Source organism: Nicotiana tomentosiformis, chromosome 7 (assembly GCF_000390325.3).
Source record: "Nicotiana tomentosiformis chromosome 7, ASM39032v3, whole genome shotgun sequence".
Taxonomy (NCBI): Eukaryota; Viridiplantae; Streptophyta; class Magnoliopsida; order Solanales; family Solanaceae; genus Nicotiana; species Nicotiana tomentosiformis.
In genome coordinates this window covers 51,033,231-51,047,964 of record NC_090818.1, presented here as the reverse complement: position 1 = coordinate 51,047,964, position 14,734 = coordinate 51,033,231, and the positions used below count along the sequence as shown (strand labels likewise).

Genomic DNA, 14,734 nt, shown 5'->3' with positions numbered 1-14,734 from the left:
AAGCCTACCGATATAAAGAGATTTACTTACTTATACACGGGAGATTTAACTTACAAATAATACTTTTCGACTTCAAGTGCTTTTTTTTCTTCAAATTTTAACCAAATATATTGTCCAAACGCCTACTTAGGGGTCAGTTTGTTCACATGCTAATTATGAAGGCAAGAAAATATATTTCAGGATTATTTGTCTTTGAAGTATGATACGAGGAAACAAAAAAAAGGATGTAAGGTAAAGCATATTGGTAGGACTTATATATTTTGGTTATATTTTGACAATAAGTGATGTAACCGTTTAATTATTCTTAGAAGCAAATATATAGCCTGTTTGGCCATGCTTCTAAAATCAACTTATTTTGAGAAGTGTTTTTCTCAAAAGTACTTTTTAGTGAGAAACAATTTGTGTTTGGCTAATTAATTTGAAAATCACTTTTGAGCAGTAATTAGTGTTTGACCAAGCTTTTGAAAACTGTTTTTAAGTGTATTTTTCTCAAAAGTGCTTCTCAGAAAAGTGCTTTTGGAGAGAAGCTACTTTTTTCTGCTTCTCAAAAACTACTTCTGCTTCTCCTCAAAAACACTTTTTTTCCTTCCAAAAGCTTGGCCAAACACCTCAATTTTTAGCCAAAAGTGCTTTTGGCCAAAAAAAAATATATTTTTGGCCCCCAAAAAAACTTGACCAAACAGGCTAATAATCTCGAATATTGAAACATATAGTATGTCTAAGGGTATATTTGGTATGATAGAAAATGTTTTCCACGAAACTGTTTTCCTGAAGAATAAGTAGTTCTCTTATTCTCTGGTGTTTGATAAGTGAGGAAACAATATTGCCCCAAAAGCATTTTAATATAATTTAGGTAAATACTACAATTTCGAACCTGGACCTTAGACCTCGACACCTGGCCCCCGACCCCGTACCCCGACTTTGATCCCAAATCCTACCCCGACACCTAACACTAGTCGGCCACCTACCTCCGTATTTCGGTAGCAAAGTTCGGGTCGGGAGGGGAATGAGTGGCGGGAGTTGATGGCTTGGGGCGGAGGGAAGGGGTAGGACGAGGAGGGGAAATGAGGGCCGAGGGTGGGTTGGTGGTGGGGGTGGGGTTGCTTGGGAGGGAGAGGTGGACCAGGGCGTGGGGTTGGAGAGTGGACAAGGGGTGTCGGGGTCGGGGTGGGTAGGGTGAGGCCGAGGTGCAAGCTGGTAGGTCGGGGTCTGGAGGCCCAGGGTGGCGAGGGTGTGGATTGGAGGGTGGAAATAGGAGTACGGAAGGTTAAATCAGAGTTTTGAAAAAATATTTTCACTCCTTTTGGCAGGAAAATTATTTTCTTTCAATTGGAGGAGAATAAGTTTATTAGGAAAATATTTTTCATAACATTTAAACTAATCAAACATGAGGTTTTCTGATACCAAACATAACCTAAGTTCTAAAACTTGTATTAGATTACGTTCATCAAACAATGAGTAGACTTGGACAATTCTCTTTATTTTTTTACAACTAATTTGGGGTGTACCGGAAAATAGAATTATTATATGTTAAACTATAAATCTTTGGAGAATTTCATTTATATCAATTGATAGGGTACAGAATGTTAAGAAGATCTTGAGAAGAATTTTCTGATATGCTTTCCTTTCTTGGTATATTGCATTAGATAAACAACGTTCCCGCGTCCAATGATTTACATACATTAATATAAGCGACGATAGCTTTTTCTCACAGTGGAAGATTTTTTTTCTTTTCTTTTTTTGACCCTTTGACGGCATCTTTATCACTACTAAAATGGAAAGAAAAATTAGCCATTTAATAGCTACAATAACAATTCACGATATCTTTGGAAACTTTCATTGCATTAATTTTTATAGGGTACAAAATGTTAAGAAGCTTTTTTACACCTAGGTTCCAAAATATCTACCTTTTTTTTCAAAGTTACATATGCATACTCTCTCCGAATAATTTCATTGGTTATTGGTTTGAAAATTTCTTGATTCTACAACATTCGCCGTTCGAGCTTGGGAAATGAAAGTTCTTTTGGTAAATACATTTTATCTTCTTAGTCAATTAGTGAGTTTTGAATACTAAATGGTTAAACCAAAAAGATTAAAGTAAATATTTACATTTGAGCCCATATCCATACTTTGCAGATGTATCGTATGCTCTTACCAATGTCACATTCAATGTCGTATTTTCTATAGTACGAATCTTTTATTTAGCTACGAAGATAAAGGAAAATCCCAAATCTTATTTCCATTTAAAGAACGACAATGCTATTAGCGATCTTATAAATATCATCCAATATTCTTGCATTGCCCTTCCATAACAAACAACACTATTTTCATCATTTCAGAGTTATAATGTCCTTCTCTGCATTGGAACAGCAACTCATGATGCAAAGTTATCCATTCATGGTACACACGTAAAAAAAAAAAAAAAAAAAAGAATAAAATAAAAATATATATATATTTGGTGTTCTTTTTTTCTTCTTCTCATTTTTATGTTCATTTTCTTTTATCTTGTTTACTTCTTTTTTACTATGTTAATCCATTAACAGACATGCGTTTTGTGGGTCAACAATCGCACTTCAGGATGGCAAAAAATCGTGGCGAAAGTCTTCAAAAATGTCCATGGTATTTTTACACTTCCTTTTCCTATGTAATATGTGGGTTTTTTTAAATAATATACTCCCTCCATTTCAGTTTTATTAGTAAGTTTTAAAAAGAATAATTCTTTTTTAAATTTGAAAATAATTTAATTAAAACTTCCAATTCTACCATCAATGAGAAAATAATTAGCCACACAAATATTCTGCCATTTTTAACACTACAAGTTTCAGAAAAATTATAGCTCCACAAATATTATGGCTTGTTTAAGTTTCACATAAATTGAAATAGAGTGAGTACATTTTTTGAATTCTTTCATGGTGGACAGGGGCGGACCTATGCTATATAAATAGGGGTCATTGACACCCGTAAAGTTCGGCAAAAACTCCATGTATATATATATGTATATGTCTTTAAAAAATAGTGATATATTAGTAGTGGGCCAAAAACAAATTTTGGTTGAATTCAAAAATACACCCACGTGCTTCAAATCCTAGATCCGCCTCGGATGGTAGATTGTTAGTAATCTGTTTCATTTGTTCTCATATTTTTAAAAATGTTAAATAGGTATCAGAAATTGCAGAATGAATGGAGATGGGATGATTGAAGTGTCAGGAAATGTGGATCCAAAAGTACTTCTAAAAAGGCTAGGAAAAGCAGGGAATAAAGCAGAGTTGTGTTGGTTTCAATTTGGAGAATGTTCAAGTAATCTTTTTATTAGCCAATCTGATTACTATGGACAATTAGATGGTAGGTTTCTTCATTATAGAGATCAGCTTAATCCTCAATTAAGACGACGTTCCAATAAAAAATTCCATGTCGTTGATTACCATGGAAATTATGATACTGAATATGAATGCACTGTGGCGGCACAGGCACGGGAACGACGTCGTCGCACTTCGACGGCGTCAATAGCCGATAAAGGCGTCTCCTCTTGCTGTTTGATGTAATATAGGAGTATAATTTATGTCTCCTCTGTAAGAAAAATATTTATTACTGAGCGTAGAGTCATGAATGAACGCATGTATATATTTTTATGGTTTTTATTTGATGATACTGGATATCTTAGGATTTCATTTCTTAATATATATTGTATTTTTAGTATTAACGTTCACAGATATCTCTATATACCGGTCTTAAGTTATGAAAAATCCTCACTCTACCTGTGTAAATTTAAACCCTCAAGTTTAATCCAAGTAATTCATATTATTATTTTGCTGCATGTAATATCTAAGGGGTCGTTTGGTTTGAGTTATAAAAAATTATCATGGTACAAACTTAGGTGTTACTTATCCTGCATTTGATTGTCATTTCCATTTTCAGCATAAATAATGTAGTAGTAAATTTTAACACTTTAAAAAACTTCAGACGATCAATGTAGTTTAGCTAACCTATTATAGCATGTTAGTTATCATTTTTATGAGGTTACTCATTAATGCATATCATAAATAAATATGATCGTGTAAATCAGTGCATAGAACTTAAACTCATAAATATTACCGGTATATGAAATGGGATAATTTACACATGAATTAGCTGCACTTGGATAAAGCACTTAAAGACCAAAATAACTTAGTACATATGGTAGCTCTTCTCCTCAAGCCCTTCAAAATACTCCGTAAGAACAGAGAATACTCCTCAAACAGGTCTTTGTAGTATATATAACCTGGACCAGAGCTTAAAGGCGATATAGACAGAGAATTTACCAGATCAAAAACCGATTAAAACTAAAACATGTTTTTCAAATTAAACAAGGTTCAAATAATGTTTTAATACAATGAATCAAATATCCAACAAAAAAAGCATTTATACTAAATAATCAAGTATTTATTAATCTTTCTATTACGATCCATTTACTGTATTACTTGCACAACAAGGTTCATTTAGTGTTTTTTTTTGTGATTATAACTTGAATTCAGTTTCCCCCTAACATCTTATGGAGATTGGAGAGAAGAAAGTAACACTCCGCACTTTGGTTTAACATTAATCTCAAAAAAAGCAAGTCACAACTAAGAATTTTTTGTTCAAACCACACATTTTCATTGCTCTGCTTCAAGACGTAGACTCCGATATTCAATTTCAGCAAATAACATGACCTCCTTGAAAGAGTAGAATAAGAAATAGAAATTGCTGATGAAACATAATCTTCAGCTTTTCTCCATAGCTGATGGACGAAAAGTGTCAAGGTAAACTTCTACATTCTGATGATTCAGAATCTTTTCTACCAGTCTCGACAGGAGAAAGACCATAAAATTCTGTCAAGTAAGCCAAAGCTTCTGAGTTGTTGTTACAAACTTTCCACAATGATGCAACCTCATTCTTGGAAACAGTGCCCCACTTCTCGCAATCATTGAGGAACTCCAGCAAATTGGAATAAAATGAGTCATAGTTCATTAGAAGAAAAGGAACAGGAAGTTGAGATCCAATTCTTTCGAGTTGAATCAAAGCCATAATCTCAAAAACCTCGTCAAGGGTACCAATTCCACCGGGAAGGGCGACAATAGCTGTCCTCTCAGAGCTTTTACATCTCACAACAGCATCCACCAACCCATGTTTCCTTGCAGAGAAAAACCTGGGTATAATACGATTTGATGAATACAAGGGTTAATTGAACATGAGAAAAATAATGCATTTATGCTATCATAGGGAAGCGCCTATTGAGAACTGCCCAACTGTGGTTCCTTTGGCTTTACAACGTGTCCTTAGTTACCTGCATGTCAGATAACTCTCTGATGGCAAGTAAGGATGAAAATTTGAAGCCGTCCATTCCCCAGCTTCTCTACCTATCTTGAACCCACCAACACGCTTCCCTGCTTGTAGGGCACCTTGCGTTGCAGCATCCATTAAGCCTGGCCCAGCACCCGACCATGTTGTACAATCTAAGAGGGCTGCAATCTATCGAACAAGTAGTATTTAGAAAAAGCTCAGCTGATCAAGGCTCTTCTTGAACTATAAAATAGTAAGGCTTACACTTACTTCTAAAATAGTATGTCTTTAGATACAAGCTCACCATTTCTCGTTATTTCTCCTACGCGTTCATTCATTTCTATTTCTTTACCCCTAAACTTAAATAAAGTTCACTAACCTTGCTGCCCAATTCGAAGGTTTTAACATAGTGTGGATGTTCAGGACCCATCCTTGAAGATCCTAAATACACAGCACCCCGACCAAGCCTGTGTATTAATTCATAGCATTGCTCAATCTCTTTCTTGACCTGCATATTCAATAGATTGTTACTTTAGGAAACCTTCAGAACTAGTTGTATTGTGTAATCAAGATGCAATATAATTAACGTGCCAAAATTTAAGCAATACATCTGAAACAGATATTCTTTCTCTTTCTCATCCACAAATCATTATCAAGGCAATTCCGTCAGATACAAAAAAAACACTGCAATAAAAACTCAGATCTATGACTATTCACAAAAAGTAAAGGTCATAACAAACAAGTAAACATGCCTTAGCAACTGACTGGCATTTCCAAGATGTGTTGCTAATCCACTATCAATTGAAAGAGAGGGTGGGTACATTAGAATTGTGCTTGATAATTTTCCCCGATAGTTGTTCTCCAATGGAAACGTGGAAATTTGTTTTTTAATGAATCACTGGCTGACGATATTTACTCCATCATTTAGAAATCATGCCACTAAAAAGTTTCCAGTTTCCGCCAATGATCGATTACATATAGTCATGGTGCATAGCTTTTTATATAGATTCTCAAGTCTAATGAGTCAGAGTCCATGCTAAGATATTCAGCTGTCTAGCCTACTTTTTATACATCAGCAAGTGGTAAGGAAGGAAAGGAAGTTGGAGTAAAAGATTCTTATGAACCGAAGATCAAGTGGGCTGTTATATTATATACCACAGCTACTTGTAGCAAGCAAGCCATCTCTGATATATCACAAATTTTCCGGGAGGATAAACAGAGTAAGAGCCCGTTTGGATTAGCTTATTGTAAATAGCTGATAAGCTTGAAGTGCTTAAAAGCATTTTTAAGCGCTGAAACCGATTTCTTAAATAAACATTTACGTGCTTGGAAAAATGTGCTGAAATTGATAATAAGCAGTTGATTTATTTGGTAGATAAGTGCTGATAAGCTGTTATTTTGTTAAAATGACTAAAACACCCTTAAAAACTTTACAAAAGATTATAAATTAAAAAATTTCTTTGTAAATAAAAGGATGAACAACGAATATGGAATGAAGAGAAATATTTTGGGAAAAATATTTTGTGAATTAATAAATATTATTAAGGATAAACTAGTAAAAACTTTGGTCAAACTAAAAGTGCTTATAAGCTGAAAAGTCATAAGTTGGGGGTGACCAACTTATGACTTATGGCTGATTTTAGCTTATAAGTACTTGGCTTATAAGCATTTTGGATGTTTACCAAACGCGTAGATAAGCCAAAAGGTGCTTATAAGCCAATTTGACCAGCTTCTAAGTTTTACCAAGCACCCTCTAAATCATTTCACCGAGTCAACAACATGATGGCAAAGTGTATTGCCTTGTAACCAGTGTGTTCCATCTCTTTCCTTATTCAGGCATTCAATCAGTTTTGAGTAAATAAAATGTCATTTTAGCTGATTGATATGCTAGCTTGAACCACTTTCATTCGTTACACTTCCTCCTAGTTGCTTATCCTATAGTATCTAGTTCAACGTTGTCAACCTATATGCCTTTGATTTCAAGCAATCTGTAGTTGATAGTCAATACAAATACTACTAATGAGATCATTAAATGTCTAACCTTAGCATGGAAGTTTTTTTTATCAGTAAACAAGAGATATTATTAATATAACAAAAACCAGACACCAAGAAGGTGATTGCTATGATCAAAGGGGTGAACACAGTCCCCAACGCCAAAAAAAGAAAAGAAAAGGGAAGGCGATCAGCTCTATACAAACGATCCTACTCCTGAAGCGAGCTAATGAAATCTATCATCTTATCTATTTCTTATACATCCTGATAATTGCACCACAGGGCTAGCATACACGAGCATCTAAATTGTATCTCTTGTACAGTGAGTCAGTGATTGCTTTTCCCTCAAAACACCTAGAGTTCCTCGCATTCCAAAGTACCCAACATACACAAGCTGAGATAGTTTTCAAGATTTCCTTCAGAGATTTATTTCTTCCTTTGAGATCCCATGCAAGCAGTAGATCGTTCAAAGAGTTTGGCATGACCCGTTTCAACTCAATTACTCAAACATGCTAAGGAACAGATCCCATAGTTTTTTAACAATCCAGCAGTGCAAAAATAGGTGACTTCCATTCAGAGGCGGAGCCAGGATTTAAAGTTTATGGGTTTTGAATTTACAACCGAACTCAATAGCTCGTTAGTTACTGGGTTCGCAATTAGGTATTTATACATATTTAATAGATTTTCTAGTACAAATACAAGGTCTGAGCAAAACGTTACTGGGTTCGTCCGAACCCGTAGATAACACCCTCCCTCCGCTCCTGCTTCCATTCTCTTCTTCTTTATTGCAAAGGTAGAATCCGTTACGCATTGCAAAACCTCTTCTTTGGAGGTTGGACTGTGTTCATGAGTCGCTTCTCACAAGAAGCATGCTACTTTGTAAGGTGCTTTATAGATTTCCATATAATTTTCCATGGCCAAGCTTGAAAGCTATTGTCTCCTCTGTTCAACCAAGTGTAGCGAGATTTGACAGAGGAAAGTCCTTGACTTTATCATGGAAGTTATGCATGAAAGTAACGATATAGGTGCATAAGATTCAAATGTGGTCCACAGGAGGAATTACGAATAAAGGAATAACAATCGATTTTTTGCTCTAGCAAGAGGGGAGCTATTGTTTCTTTGCTGATACTGAAGCAATTGCTTAAAACTTCTAGATGTCCCTCTTACAACATAAGAGGGAAGGAGCCTCCTTCCTACAAAGCCATTTGGATATCTCCACCTCCTATCTGCCATCTCACCCCACACTCAACCTATTATTTATACATTTCGATAAATTGAGTGAATACCTCGAAGGGAGAGAGAACCGTGTACCGCTTGTTACTTCTACTTGGATACAGTGGAAGAATGTTGAAAGAGAACTAAATCAAGGAATGACGAATCATGTAAAAAGAAATCACTAACATAAAATCATAGCATCAAGCTACTTTTTTGGAAATGAAAACCTCATATAATGATTCACTTATCCTTTGTTTTCTTCAAGCATCAGGAATATAAGCTCTTGAGTTCAGGATTCTCAAACAACAATAAAAGCCAGAATTGAATATAAAGATAGTAAATTTGCCACGTCAAATTCCTAATCAGAATCTTTGTGTAGAGATCATACCGTCCTCAAATTAAAATATTCAAAACAAAATCCAAACTTGATCAGTGCCAAGTTCTATCTTCCCTTTAATCTAAAAGTAAACACAACATCCAAGTTCTTTTTTTTTCGTTTTGATAAGTTCAAAAGTTGGAATACTCACCCAACTTTTACTTTGAACAAATTGCGACGAAATGAAGCATATGCAGCAGCTAAGTGGACGACTTAAACGAACCAAAAAACAGAAAAATGAGAGATGGGATCTTAAAATTGACCTCATTAGGACTTGTTCTTTCTTCGAAATCGATTGATTCATTCTTGCAGCAAAATGAGTTTCTTGATTGGTAGTTGAGCTTGGGCAAGTTGAGATTAAACCTCCATGTTTCTTTTCGCAAAGAAGACCCTAACATTACTTCCTTCTGATGAGAGCTTCTTAGGAAAACATGGCTCGCCATTGAAGTGGAGGGACTAGCTGCAGCAAACCCCATTTTCAAGATGCTCCCCTCTTTTGGTAGCAGGGAGCTTTTGCATAAAACGCTTGGATTATTAGCCACCCTTTTGAGGAGTTTTGACCACGTTTTTAGAAATAAAAAATACAATTGTTTTTGAATAATAGCAACAATTATTTTTCAGAATATGAAAATAATAGCTTTTGTCCAAAAGCATTTTTGGGCCCGTTTGGCCATGGGAATTTTTTTGCTTTTTTTCGAAATATTTTTACTTTTTTCCGGATTAATATTTGGGCATGGAAATTTCAAATTTCATTTGAAGTTGAATTTCGAATTTTTTTGAAAATTTGAAAAATTTCAAAAAGTTATTTTTTAAAATTTTCATTTCAAATTACTCACAAAATTCAAAAACAGATCCAAATTGTATTCATGTCCAAACACAATTTTATTTTTAAAATATCATTTTCACTTGAAATATTTTTTCTTTTTTTCCGAAATTTCATAATTCTTATGTCCAAACGCCACTTAGAATCTTGACGAAACATAAATTGTTACCTTTTTTTGGTAAATAATAAAATTTTATTTACTCTAATTATAATAGAAATACTTTTTATTGATAAAAAAATTCAAGTTAATTAATTAAATACAAACTATTAGTGTCTATTACTTTCCAAAAGATATTTTTTAAAATAATTAAATTTTAGAAACTTGATCAAATAGGCTAGATTCCTCTCTTATAACTCTCAAAAATAAGGGAGGGGTCTGGGCAAGATGCCCCAGTGGAGGGAATAATACTGTTGAATATTTGTTTGAGGATAATGGGAACACGTGGGTTCAATTTTCTATACTTTGTCCCATTGGTGGACAAATTCATTACAAGTGAATAAGGTATACTTCACTTTGCAATCTTTTTGGAACTCTTTTTATTTTTGAAACATCTTCAAATATTGTCAATATTTTCATTAATACTGTATTAATTTTATATACATGTTCACAAACTTCAAGATTTTATATGACTTTATCTATGAAATTAAGATTTACAACAATTACTTTGAATTTTTTCCACTACTAATACAAGTGATACACAAGTAATACAAATTAAACCGACTAATTAGCACAGTATAACTTATGTCCGAGCAAGTTATGTACATGTTCAAAATACCAATTAGAATACAATTATCCAAAATAAGGGATCGGATTGTTACATTTACGCTCATCCCTAAATGAATTTACAAGTTTTTACTACAACAAAATTAACATTTAGCCGTGTTTCTTTCTTCTTCTTTTTTTGCAGCAGTTTTAGAAAGAAGAAGAAGAAAGAAAAACAAAAAGAAAAAAAAAACCTTCAATAATAGGTAGATTGTAAATCACAATCATGAATTCAAAAAGAAAAAGAAATAAAATTTTAAATCACAATTTTTTTATCAAACAGCGTATTATAAAAAAAAATTGGCCAAGTAGCCAAATCTATCTATATCTATATTATTATAAAAGCATGAATAAAATATTGAATTATACGTAATAAAATTTACACTACGCAATGCCAGCACACTCCGCTTATGAAAAGTCCAAGAGTCTCCTTAACAAGACGCTTCTTAAATGTCCAAAAGTCATTTCTTTTATTTAAATATTATTAAATAATTAAATTATAAGGTACATTTCAATGGCACATGATGGTTTAAATATTTATTTATATAATGGCACATGATGGTTTAAATATTTATTTATATAAATGAATAATAAAATTTAATTAATGAGAGAATTTTATATATAATAATACAACAATAGCATAATAGCTCACAATAAAAAGGACATAAAATCGAAATTCTAGACATTAGTCTTGTAATCCTATTTGTTTTAGGACATAATACTACACGTCAGAAATCGTACATGATTACCTTTAGAAATCTCATTAGTATAATTATGTTCGGGCATAGATATATAACACTACATGTTAGCATGTAAACCTACTACCTTTAGGGACATGTTAGATTTTCTATTAGTATAATTACTTTCGGGATATGAACATATTTTAAGCCATGTAATCCTATAACTTTTACGATAAATACTTTTAAAAAAATTCCTACTACTAATTTAATTTGAAAACGTATCATATTGTCCAAATTAATTTAGAAATAAGAGAGCCTATACTATTATAAAAGCACGAATATAATATTGATAGATCAAAAATAGCCCTAAATATTAAACAGAAGAACTCATAGGGAAAGAACATAGTTGTAATAACTTATTTTTTGCTCTAGAAATATAAAAGTAAGAACAAATCTAACATTCAGTGACTTCTTGATTCGTGTTAAAAACGAAGAAGAGCATCCAATAAAATATAATTTGGTTCTTTCTAGAACACTTGGTTATCAATCCCAATCGTAATAGTAAGGAGGATATTTTCATAATTAGATTAAAACACAATTTATGAGAATTACATGATTGAAATTAAAGAGCTATCTTAGCTAGCAAAAATAAATTTGTTGATCAACTAAATAAAAGGTTGATTGCTAAGTTTTATGGTAAAAATAAAATATTTTTCAGTTTTGACTTAGCACAAGATGATACCAACAATTACTACCAAGAAAATACTTAAATACTTTAATACCAAATAGTCTTTTACCGTACATGTTTGTTGTCAAGTTCATTATTTCTCCACATATATAATAGACTAAGTTAAAATTGATCTTCCATTGCATATAGGTTGATTTTGAAGAAAAATATGCCTGTCATGCTACTGAAAACATAGATCTACTGAATAACTTATGTAATAGTACACATATAGTATATAGACATTTCGACAATAACGTCATATATGTAGAACTTATGATATTGATCAATGTATTTCTAAGTATGTGTTTAACCCCGAATTCAACTTTCGTCTTCCGAAACTAAAGAATATCCTTCTAAATTTGTGTGAAAATAATTTTCAGTATGTTTATGTTTTGTAGTTATAATAAATAAAAAACAAGGACAAACATCCTAAAAATTGAACTATATTTACCATAATATATTTTCTTACGCGAATAACTATATGTTGCACTTTCAAGAGAGATATCAATATCGACAACAAGGGTTCTGGTTATGGCAGAATAATCAAAGTATTATAAGGAAACATATACAAAAAAAACACATTCTATAAAGATGTGTTCGGTAGGATACCATCACATTAGATACATTTAACTACAACAAACAATTATTTGCTTAACATGACTAAAATTGATCATTTATGTAAGTTCCGATGATGCCCTTTCATTTTGAATTCATGTATTATGCTAATGTAATAATATTTTTCGGCATTTAGATGATTGTTATAGTATTATATATATAATTTCTCTCACTAATTAAATTTTATTGTTCCTTCATATAAATATTATATTGACTCTTTAGCTATGAGTTGTTGCATTTAAAGAATCACTTTATTAAAATTTTATTTCTCCCTCATAAAATTAAGTTAATTCTCTAAAAGGGGACGTTATATATTTGGCTACTCGGTCAAAAATATTTACAGTCCGTAGTCAATATACAAATATTATACACTAATTATGTATAATATATACATTTGTCAGCTATTTTTCGAACAAACAGCTATTTAAGTTAATTTCTCTAAAATTAATAGGGTTTGTTCATAATTTTATCATAAAAATTAGTTGGGCACTTGGCTATTTTAACCCTTGAATTGTTTTGGTCAACCACGATAATTTGGAGGAAAAACAAAAATCGCAATATTTTGAGACTTTTGACGATAACGAAAACTTAGGGGGGAAATCACGTACCATGCTGCACCTCTGTGAATTTCAGAAACATTTATGGTAATTACTTTTTAGAGATTCCTTTTCCTTTTCCAACCATATGTTTAGTTACCTTAGTTTCACCGGAAATCATGAGTGGAGTAATTGGAAGTTAATTTTCCGAAACTAGCATGCATGTTTCCTTAAATTCATATTCCTAGCAAGGATCGGAGACCATTAACTACGCCTTTAAAAGCCTCAAATCCGATACTCATAGCCTCATTAATTCAGATTCAGAGTTTAATTCTTTGTTAGTACTCCAATATATAGCACTGAAATATAAACAAAAATTTACTACCAATTATGGCTTTATTCAGAAAGGCAATGATGTTTTTGTTAGTGGTTATAATGACTATCGCAGGATCAACTATGGCTGAGGTGTATGAAGTTGGTGATTTTGCAGGATGGGATTTCAACGTTGATTACAATCAATGGGTTTCTTCCAAAAAATTTAAACTTGGTGATTCTCTTGGTAAGATCTTCGTTTTCCTATTTTTCTTTTTAATAACTTAATACTTAATTTACTTTAATCTTAGCTATTACTGTGGTTATATATGTACTCATTCTTTTGGCCGGCACCCTCAATTTCCGAGACATTAAAATTTGCCCAATAGTTGTATTGTGTTATTTGAAAATAGCAAGTTTTAGCTCTCAAATTAATTGCAAGACGATTAGTTTAAAGCAAAGGAAACTTAATTATATAGGAAAAATGAAATTTAAACAAATAGGGCAGCAGTTGGAAGTGGAATAGAGCAAAAGTATACATTAAAAGTCATCACTAAGGACTTTAAACAATAGTGTGAAAAGTAGAGGCTAATTAATCAGTTTAACTGGCTTATTATATATTTTTAATTATGACAAATAAAGAAATCATAAGTTTTTTTTATTGCGTTGCTACTACAGTAAAGCAAAGAGTTGTTAGTAAGGGAACACATTTATATGTTCAATTGTTTTATGTCTGCAACATTACTTACACGTGGATTGTGTAACATGCATGCAGTTTTCAATTACAACCCACGGTTACATAATGTGATGCAAGTGGACAGCAACGACTACAACGCATGCACCGATAACCATCCAATAGTAATATACAACACCGGCGGCGACACACTTACCCTGGAAACACCCGGCGATTACTTCTTTTTGTGTGGGTTTCCAGGTCATTGTGCTTCTGGACTCAAATTTCACATCAAAATCTCAACTCCGCACAATTCTACTCCTCCGGCGACGTCTAACTTTACTCCTCCTGCTGCAACTAATGGCGATCCTTGGCTTCCTGGTTTTCCGGCTTTCAAGCCTAAAAGCAGTGCTTATTCATCCAAATGGTCACCCATGAGCATGTTAATGCCATTGCTTCTCTGTTTCTACGCATGGCGCAGATCTAGCTCGTCTTAATTTTGGCTTCTTTTACCGCTGTTATGCATTTGGAAGAGATAGCTAGTCATTCATTTTTGTAACTGGGTTTTCCACCCATTTATTATAATTTAGGAGTAGAGAATTCTGGATTATTGGTTGTTACCTCTCTGTTTCTTAACTAAATAAATGTAATAATAATACTCGCATTCACTTACATCCCTTTGATTTTTTTTTTTGATTGGAAAATTCAAAACCTAAAAAAAACG

At 32.9% G+C, this 14,734-nt stretch overlaps 2 protein-coding genes and 1 long non-coding RNA gene across 3 annotated transcripts; 2 read left to right on the top strand and 1 right to left on the bottom strand.

Moving 5' to 3' along the window:
- Positions 1–2,483: 2,483 nt before the first annotated feature.
- Positions 2,484–3,807, top strand: LOC104108461 (uncharacterized). Its single transcript, XR_011409342.1, has 2 exons — positions 2,484–2,619; positions 3,160–3,807. It is a non-coding gene; the product is annotated as an uncharacterized lncRNA (long non-coding RNA).
- A 735-nt stretch (positions 3,808–4,542) lies between these two features.
- Positions 4,543–9,439, bottom strand: LOC104108460 (probable cytokinin riboside 5'-monophosphate phosphoribohydrolase LOGL10). The gene is made up of 4 exons (XM_009617499.4): positions 9,145–9,439; positions 5,678–5,806; positions 5,303–5,487; positions 4,543–5,164 (listed from the first exon to the last, which is right to left on the bottom strand). Exons 1-4 carry the CDS (start codon positions 9,355–9,357, stop codon positions 4,774–4,776), a joined length of 918 nt encoding a protein of 305 aa, XP_009615794.1. The 5' UTR covers positions 9,358–9,439; the 3' UTR covers positions 4,543–4,773.
- A 3,976-nt stretch (positions 9,440–13,415) lies between these two features.
- Positions 13,416–14,507, top strand: LOC104108465 (mavicyanin-like). Its single transcript, XM_009617503.3, has 2 exons — positions 13,416–13,584; positions 14,113–14,507. The coding sequence occupies exons 1-2, from the start codon at positions 13,416–13,418 to the stop codon at positions 14,505–14,507; spliced, it is 564 nt and encodes a 187-aa protein (XP_009615798.1).
- Positions 14,508–14,734: the final 227 nt, after the last annotated feature.